The sequence below is a fragment of the Nyctereutes procyonoides genome, unplaced genomic scaffold (assembly GCF_905146905.1).
Source record: "Nyctereutes procyonoides isolate TBG_1078 unplaced genomic scaffold, NYPRO_anot_genome, whole genome shotgun sequence".
Classification (NCBI taxonomy): domain Eukaryota; kingdom Metazoa; phylum Chordata; class Mammalia; order Carnivora; family Canidae; genus Nyctereutes; species Nyctereutes procyonoides.
The window spans coordinates 13,601,119-13,610,845 of record NW_026575049.1 but is presented as its reverse complement, the minus strand read 5'-3'; the positions used below and the strand labels follow the sequence as shown (position 1 = coordinate 13,610,845).

At 47.2% G+C, this 9,727-nt stretch overlaps 1 protein-coding gene across 1 annotated transcript in view; it reads right to left on the bottom strand.

Annotated features, from left to right (window-relative positions):
* Nucleotides 1-265: 265 nt before the first annotated feature.
* Nucleotides 266-9,727, bottom strand: part of TPH2 (tryptophan hydroxylase 2) — an 82,817-nt gene continuing 73,355 nt past the window's right edge. The window contains exons 10-11 of the mRNA XM_055329012.1: nucleotides 938-1,071; nucleotides 266-760 (exon numbers count right to left, since the gene is read on the bottom strand). Of these exons, the coding sequence (XP_055184987.1) occupies nucleotides 586-760; nucleotides 938-1,071 (309 nt within the window). The 3' untranslated portion in view covers nucleotides 266-585. The remainder of the gene's footprint in view (nucleotides 761-937; nucleotides 1,072-9,727) is intronic.

The following is a 9,727-nucleotide window of genomic DNA, read 5'->3' as shown; positions in this document are numbered from 1 at the left end:
CGCGCCACCACTCAGTATCTACACGGCCAGTGCCACCTATATGTCCCAGAAAATGGTCTCTTTTCTTCTGTTGTATAAATACTTAATCTAAAAACCATTCCAACTAGTGTGCTCACTAGTTTTCATTTCTGAAACGGGAGGGAGGTTCCGCACAATTTCTGGGTTTATCTCCGATAATGCTGCGGAAACACCGAGACTACAGAAAACAGGAACAGGGTCACCGCTATTCTCATTTTATCTACTGAACACTGAGGAAGGGCTTGGATCTGAGAAGGAAGAAGTCATAAGCTAGAAGCGTAAGAGGGCTACTTGTTACAGACCCTTAAACAGCTGCAGTTTGGTTAAATACAAGGAGCAGGAATGGCAAATCTATTTGAGACGTTTGAACAGGTCACAATACTTCCAACAATGAGCAGGTGTCATTGGGCTCTTGATGGTGCCTCGCATGTGAACACGGAATAACACACGTGCATAGAGAGGGACAGGGTGGCATGCGTACTGGCCAAGCCGTGACACAGAATGTGATCAGCACTACATGACATTGGACTGCTGCAAAGCCCCCAAGAGGTCACGGGTCTCGAGGCATCAAATCCCCAGATACCGGTTCATTTTGTTCAGGGCGTCGCACACCGTGTTTAGGTCCCCGCGAAGGTCCTGCACCACGTTTTCGATACTCCTGGTGTCTTTCAGGATCTCAATGCTCTGCGTGTAGGGATTGAAGTGCACGGAGAAGGGGCGAGTAATGGACTTTGCAAAGTCCCTGCAAAACAAGTGGGGAGGGAAAAAATAAAAATAAAAAATAAAAAAATATATAAAAATATTTAAAAAAACAAGCGGGGGGGGGTGGGTGGGGACACAGTCAGCTCCACCGGCCCTGGGGACGCACAGAGAGGCAGGGAGCAGAGCCAGGGAAACAGCGGAAGAAAAGCGAGTTTACCTCATCTTTTCTTTGGCTTCTTCAAAACTTTCCGAAACGAAGTAGGCATCCTGGAAGGTGGTAATGAGGCATTCCTGTAGGCAAGTTGTCTTTGGGTCAAAGGCCTTCACACACGCCTTGTCGGAGAGAGCGTGCTGCAAAACACACCACAGAGCAGGTAACTCTGCCACCTGCCTCCCCAGGCCACAGCTCGGCGCCTGTGCCCAACCCGGGACACGGAGCCGTCTCATCTGCGGGCGACAGTGGGTGTCAGGGCCTTTGCTTTCCTTTGTGTAAGGCTGTTAGAAACGGGGGCGGGGGGGGCGGGCAATGAGATCACGGCATTATTTTATTTATTATGACAAAGTCATAGGGAAGGCTGGTTCAGAGCAGTGGCCCAGAAGACACGGACTTTTAATCTGTGCCATGAATGGAAGCAAGGAGAGAGCCAAAACAGGGCCCTGCATTCGTCGCTATAAGCGATGTCCTGAAATGTCACTTAAATGGCAGAAGCGATCACCACCTGCGCAGAGGCAGGAGGCCGGCGGGCCTGGAGCCCCTGGGGCCTGGGGGTGGGCAGTCGGGCTGGGGCCTGGATATCAAAGGCACCTGAGAAGTACTCATCCCTCACCCCCCTCTGCGGGGACAGCAGAGCCAATGCCGCAGGTGATCCTGTCGGGGGCTGGGGGAGGTGCCAAGGAGCCAAGACCCCTCGGCTCGGTGGAGGCCGGCGCAGCAAGGCTGGTGCAGCTGCCCCGGGAAGCACCGTGGGCTCCACCCGCGGACTGCTGGCCCAGACAGGACCCAGGGCCTGCGGGGGCTCCTCAGGGTGAGCTCAGTGATGCTCAAGAGCAGCGCTTCCCGCCGCTGTCAGCTCCAGGCCTCGGTTACGGGCTGGAGCTCACCTGCCCAGGAGCGCGAGGAGCACATGCCAAGGCCGGGCCTCCTCAATGTCATTCAGCAGGACCCAGGAACGCACAGGGAGGAGGCCCCCGGGGGATCCCCCCAACTGCAGGGCCTGTGAACTCCACTTTGCAAAGCGCTCCCCCCAAGAGTCTGTGCTCCCCTTAAAGGGCCCATTGGCCATGGGAGCTGCATTACCCCTGGAGGACAGGGACTCAGCCCCAATGTCGCTGCCACCCTGCTGCACCACCTGGTGCGGGATTTCCCTTCTCCGGGACTCTGTTTCCTTAACTGTAAGGGAGAGGTTTGGGCTGGATGGTTTCCGAAGACACTGGGTTCCACGCAAGGCCCTCCACCACCCTCCAGTGGGAGACGTAGACTGTGCGGTCACCAGCAGAGATGCTGCAAACCTCTCCCGTTCACACCGTTGTGCATCCCACCCCCTCCAATTTCAAAATGCATGGGATGATCTGCAGCCTTCCATGAACAAGGCTGTGCTCCCTACAGCTGGAGACACAAGCGCAAACCAAAGGCCGGACTAACCCATAAGGGCAAGGGCATGCAGCCCTCCCCTGCCTGTGATTTGCTTTCCTACAAAGTTGCATTGTCCAGATCAATGCCTACATGAATCAGGGACCAGACAGGGCCTCTGGGAATGAATTCATTCTTTTTGGCCCACAGAGCAGCTTCATTATAAGCAGAAGGTCACTACACCTGCAAATGCATTTGTGCTCGATTCCATCCCGCGCCATGAACATTGGGGGATTTGGGTTCCACATGACTAATAATTCTGTCCACATTTTAAAAACGACTTCGCAGTTCCAAGAAACAAATGTCCTTTTTGGAGGCCTGGTGCTCTTCTGCAAAGAACAGGCCTCCCACTGACTTGCTGTGGTTTTCAGAATTAGCCGTGGCTTTCCTTGCAGCCACGCACCCGGAGCGTGTCCAGCCTCAGCACGTTGCTCTAAGTGTCCACCCGCCACCAGCATGTATGAAAGGAAGGACGGTGACCGGCCCGGTGCCCCTGGTCTTTCTATTTTCTCATCGTCACAATCAGGGGCGAGGGCGGAGGGGTAGCGGGACAGAGCGTGAGAACATCCAAACCACTGCTCCCTCCGCAGGGCACCGCCCGCCGCTGAGCCAAAGACTTGGACCGGGTCAATGGGAGCACGGAAGGGGGTGCAACTCCTCTGCTTGGGTCGGAAATGCTCGGATGGGCCATTCGCGGCCTTGGCAGCCAGCATGTGTACAGGACGCCTCCCGAATGTGTGCAGACGGTGAGAGGCTGAAATCAGGGGAGCTTTGGAAAGCCTCCTCATGTCACAATCGCCCTGGATACTCAGGTGAGCCCGTTTAGTCGTCTTAACCAGTAAAAAGGAGGAGAGTGGACCAAGAATACGCCTAGAGGGCACAATGCTCTGCCCCAGACTTCAAGGAAAATCAGTGGATTCACAGCATAAACTTGAGGCAAAAACCACCAGGCAACGGATCTCACACCTGCCCAACGGAATAATCCAAGGACACACCGGGAGCTGGTTGTTGCAAGCTCTCAACAAGGCAGGAACCTGCCATGGCCGACATGCCCACGACCCACTGGGGACCTCCCCACCCACACGGCGTGGGACCAGCGCTGTCCTTGGCTGTTACTAACAGTGGGATGACAGCGGCACTTCCGTAGTAGCCTGGAGAATGACCAGAGCCTGGAGCTGAGGCCAAAAAGGGAGGCGGTGCTCTCACCCGTTAGTGGTCTCGTGGAGCTCTTCCGTGGGATGCCTGCCAGGAACATCCACGCGGCCTATGACTTTCCCGGGTCTGAATGCTAGAGTGTGGCCCTAAGGCTATGAAAGAGCGTCCATGTCTCCACTGATGCCCTACGGGCTACAGCCCTATTCGGTTTGTCCTCAACTCCTCCCCACACCTCTAAGCTGTCTCAGTTGAGGGAGCAGCATGCATGCCCTCCCCTCTACGTCCACAGTGGACTCTCTGTAAACCTTGGGCCACACTCTTGAGGTCCCCAGGGAACTCTGGGGTGACTCCTTCCCAAAGGGTTAACAGTCTGCTATCCTGAAGTCTGCAAGAATTCATCCAACTGTGGCAGACAGAGGCTTTGTAAGGCTAAGAGGATGTGGCCGACAGTCTTTCACTCTGAAGCCATTCTAGAAGTGCAGGAGTGCTTGAGAATCACCTGCCCTCACCTGAATGCTCTCTACAAGGACTATATTGGATTCACCCATAGTGCTAAAGACAAGTGTGCGGGCCCGGGAGCTGTGATACCCGGGTCCTAAACATAGTTGTCCCAGAGGCAGGACATCAAAGCAGTGAAACTCCCCCAGGTTGGGACACGGTTTCCTCTTCGATAAACTGAAAAGGCTGACCTACGTGAATTCTAAAGCTGCCCTTGCAATACCATCTTAGAAGGTCCTGCACATACACCGCATCCTTGTCATCTCCTCCCTCCACCCCAGGTGGCACACATTGACTGTCGCAGTCTTTCCCGCTGGCCTGGCCACGGCCTTCCCACCCTTCCCAGCAATGGTGGCTATTAGCAATTAATTGGCTTCGGTGCACAAATTACGGCTTATTTGCCATCTGGTCTTTTAAATACAAAAATCTTTTTCCAAAGTCAAATTGTCCAGTACCCAATTGTTACCTAAAGTTTCTACATGACCAGGCCAGTTTGTCCACCTATGGAAGCCCACTCTAGTATTCATCTGGAAAATGGGAATACTAATGGTATCTATAACCCAGGGTTGTGGTAAGAACTAAATGGGGGGCATCTGGCTGGCTCCGTCAGTTGAGCAGCTGACTCTTGGTTTCAGCTCACTCAGGTCATGATCTCAGGGTCATGAGACTGAGCCCACATCAAGCCCCATGTAGAGCCCTGCACTCCATGGGGAGTCTGCTTCTGTCTCTGTGTGTCTCCCTCTGCCCCTCCCTCTGCTTGCTCTCTTTCTCTCTAATAAATAAATAAATCTTTAAAAAACAATTAAATGAGGTAATGCATATAAAGTGCCTGGCACATGGGAAATGGCCAGTATACTAAGTGATTATTGCCAGTTCAATCTGGAGATGTTTGGTGTATACGGGCGCTCAGACACACCTGCCACCATTGGCAGCTCTTCTCCCCCAGGGGTCCCAAACCCACAAAGAAAGCAACATGGCGATAGCTCTGAGGCTTTCTGGTTTTCGGCTGCAACAGTGCCTGCCCTAAGTTCATCAATTTAAAATCTTCCATCCTTCCAGCCACCTGCCTTTGCAGACACAGAGTTACTATCTCAACTATTCTCCATGTAAATCCTGTGATCCTCACCCTCTATATTAGGGCTGGTTTAAGTCAGGAAAAAATTCAGGTGTGAAGTCAGGTTTAAAGGTAGTTTGGGGCCTAGATTCTGAATAAGAATTTGCAAACACTCCCACGTTCATACTGCAATCGTCTTTTCCCCATCAAAACATCAAATATATACATTTGTATATGTGCATGTTCATGTATATAGATAATATTTTTTGAACTTCCCTCAAATGTCCCTCCTGCTAACCAAGTACAAAGTGACATCAACATCCTTATTGCTCAACTGGGTGATAATAGCATCGCACCTTTTTTTTTTTTAAATCAGTGATGTTGAAAGTTTCATCCATTTGAATAAGTTGAAGGAGTGAGAGAACAAACTCCCTCTTCAAACAATCTCTTCATAAAGGCCAAATGCCTGTGTCTGGCTCCAGAGTTCTCTCTGTCTTTACTAATAGTGCTGGTTTCAGGAAAACGAAGGGTGGGGGAAGGGAGGTGGGAGCCCTCTGTGCAGGGGAAAGATGGGGGAACTCTGCGTCAGTGAGTCCTAACTCTAGTCACACTGATGGCAGGACCTGCAGGTGCCTCCAGCCTCTTCTGTGCAGCCTGGCAGGAATTCTGATTGCCAGACAGAGTTGCACAAGTGGCAATAAACATGACTGACTGCAATAAACATAAGCCTGTTCTGGGAATGTTGGTTAAGCTATTAAAAAAATAGTACAATAAAGTCACCGTGCAAGGAGATCCTAAAACTAGAGCCAAATAATAATAATAATTAAAAGCTTTAAAACCATCAGCTTTGGGCAGCCCGGGTGGCTCAGCGGTTGAGCGTTTGCCTTCAGCCCAGGGCCTGATCCTGGAGACCCAGGATGGAGTCCCACATCAGGCTCCTGCATGGAGCCTGCTTCTCCCCCTGCCTGTGTCTCTGTCTCTCTCTCTCTCCCTCTGTGTCTCGAATGAATGAATGAATGAATGAATGAATAAATAAATAAATAAATGAATATCTTTTTAAAAATAAATAAATAAAGCCATCAGCTTTGCCAAAACCTGAAAAGCAGAATGGATGGATTTATATGTACTATTCCAGTGACTACTATGGGGTAGGTGCTAAGGCTGTTCACACACAAAAAAAATTTTAATCCTTGCCCTTGAGGAAATAATGAACTAGACTTTACCCATAAAAAAGGAGAAATTGCCTTTTTGCTTTTAAGATGGATTAAATTTTGGGGTTATAACTCAGCCAGTTCATCAATTAGCAATCATTTCTTTATCACGGCCTGTGAACAAGCTTCACCGTTGCTTAGCCAGGGATCTGGACTCAACAGAGACCCGTATCAATCACTTCCTTAGACTTTCCCTACTAGAGACTCTAAGTGCCTTGAAATCTTAGACCTTTAGTTATGGGTTTGTTGAATAAAGTGAAAAAAATGAGTGAAGAATAAATTTTAAAATGAGACACATATAGCAGGGCCAACTCTGAGATCGAAAAAGCATGAAAGACATATTCTGACTATGGATAAACATAATTGATTATCCTACTTTCAACCTTTCTTTAAAGTCAGATTTCCAGATGAGTTAGCTCATTATCAACTGCTCTCCAGAGTGATGAAGGAATCGTAGAGACCTACCCAAATACATTTTTGGAATTCCTGAAAGTACATCACAGAACAGAAAAGAGAGAGAGCAACCACTGATGAGGCTAAAAGAAGACAATTTTGTGTATCAGATGTAGCTTTTACAAGCTTTTCCCTATTTATTTTGTCTCTCTCTTCACAAATTGTCAAAAAGTAAGCATTGTAGTCATTGAAAAAATAAGAGGGAAAAATGAAAGTTATCCTCCAAACTATAGATAACACCTCTTGGGAGTACTTGACCAGCTCTGAAGTGCACCCAGGAAAATTTAGCCTCTTGAAGCACAAATTTTAAAACATATTCTGTTCAAGGAGAGAAGGTGAATCATGGATATTTATGTAAAAGTAATAAAGACTATACCAAAACCTCCAACTTAGCTGGGACCTACATTTGGGCTACAGTTTGAATCAGATATTTTACTGCAAAAAGTAACTCCTTTCGAACCCGCAAGCATGTTTGATACAGGATTTTTATAACGCTATCAATAAAGTTATCCCCCTACCCCAGATTCAGAATTAACATGTTCACGTTTTTTTGATCTCAGAGTTGGCCTGCTATATGTGTCTAATTTCAAATTTATTATTCACTCATTTGTTTATTCATTTTCTTCAACAAACCCATAACTAAATACTGAGTACTCATTACTGAGTACTTCCAGACAGAAGTACTCAGAAGCTGTGAGGGGGTTCTGGACATCTGCACAGAGCACGGCAGAGAGGAGGGAAGCAGGTACGGAAAGCGTCCCGTGTTATGTATTCTCTGTGAATAATCAGAAGTTCTTCTCATAGCAAGAAATTCTGAATTGTAAAAATAGTCCAAAGTAGCAATCATCAGGATGTTGGAGTGTAGAAATTTGAGAATGGAAGAATGCTAATGACCAGAGGTGATGGACCAGAACAAGATTCACGGCAGACAATGCCCTTTGGTGTACACAGCCTGACTGATTTCCATTTCCAGACATTTCTGTCCACATCAATAGGAACAAAAACAACAGATTCACCCCAATGCTGCCTATATATGCCCCATTAACCCGATTAGAGGACCTTATCAAAAGTTGGGGCAATGAGAGAGATTTGTTTCTTTTGCTTCTGATATCATTTATAAACCTTCTGAGGAGAATGTAAATAGATACAGCTCAAGAGCTAACTCATTTTCTAATTCTTTTCTCGCGGAAATCAAGAAGCACCCTACAGAAGGCATGGGTCTTACACGGATATGACATCAGGCTATTGCTGTGAGCTTTGGCCACTGTAAGAAAATTAACCCCAAGTGGCTTTTTGTTGTTGTTGAGAATTTAAAAAAAAAAATACAATATTACATCAGGCTTTTGTCAGGTTCCGTGTTATCATCTACTCCAGCCTTGTGGAGCCTCGGGGATGGGCCTGACTAGGGCAGGATTTAACAAGAATACACACCCCGTTGTCCACTCACTATTCTGTGCATCTCATCCCCTCCTCATTCGTCCTCTCCATTCCTCAAGAATCAGCTCGGGCTGCAAGGCCCTGGTCAGGAGCCCTCCCCAGCATGGCGTAGTAAGTGCCAGGCCCATGTGTCACAGTTTGCGTCATCTTATTGGCTGTTTATCCCTTGCCCTAGACTGTGAACCCTCTGATAACAGAGACCCCAGGAATCCTGGAGCCTCAGCCACCTGGACTTGGATCCAGCTCTGGCACTGATTAGCTGTGTGACCTTGGGCAAGCTCCTTAATGTCTTTATGCTTCAGTTTTTTCGTCTGTGATCATAATACTGCTTATCTCACCAGATTGGTATAAGAATTAAGTGGGTTAATATGTTAAAAGCACCTACAATACTAACTGAGGTCTGTTTAAGAGTCCACTGAGGTCTCTGCTATGTTGTAGCTGTGGTTGTGGTGGTGGTGGTGTTCTTATTCTTGTTCTTGTTCTTCTTGCTCTTCCTCCTCCTCCTCTTCCTCTTCTTCTTCTTCTTCTTCTCATCCTCCTTCTCCTTCTCTCATCCTCCTCCTCCTCCTCCTTCTTCTTCCTCCTCCTCCTCCCCCTTTTCATTATTTATATCCCCAGTGACTGGCACAGTGCATGGGACATAGTAGGTGCTTGATCAAATGTTTGGAACTTAATGCATGAATGAATGTAATCATAGAGCGAATACTCAATAAAACTACAGTTATATTGTACTTTTCAAGAGCATAAACAACCAAAAAGTTCTGGTAATCATCTATTTCCCAACTATGTTATATAAGAAAAATCAATGCACCAAATGAAAACCTTAGGGTAGGTAGACCTGATCTTTGTCTGGGTAATCAAAGAAAGATTGAATCATCTTCAGTACCATTTCCAGAGTATACATCACACTGCATTCTAAATTCATCAAAACTTGCTGTTGCCCAGTGGTATAGAGAGCATTTCTTAAGTAAGCAGGATATGTAAATTATCAAACACTCCAAGCCCCAACATCTCTGAATAAATGACCACTTTGCTACATTTTAAGACAAAAACAATAGCATTCCTTAGGCATCACTATACATATTAGCTACCTCTTTGAACGAATGGAGGTTTATTTAGGTTTTTTTTTCTAAATGGTATGTGTCCACAAATGTTTTAATACACATTAATTTTGAGGAAGCTAAAATAATCTCAAATTCCCCTTTGAGGAGTAAATTCTAGAGTGTCCATGGGAGCCCTGGGAATAACAGAAATGAAAATAGCCAAGCGATCCTTACAGGGAAATTTCAATCAGAAGGATCACTGCTAACTTGCTGCCTACTTTTCCGCACTAAATTTAGGCCAGTCATGTGTTACCCAACATTTAAGCATTTATTTATCATTCCTGTTGATCCGTGCACATGGCTGCTCATCCATTTGAGTCACACCACAAACCTAGAAAGGCATGACTCACTTTCAGAAGTGCAAAAAGTTAGGTCAGCGGCCACATCTGAGGTGCCAAATCCTCTGTGTTAAATATTTATGGGGTACCTACGAGTAGAACTGCTCAAACAAATCAATATCTCCATG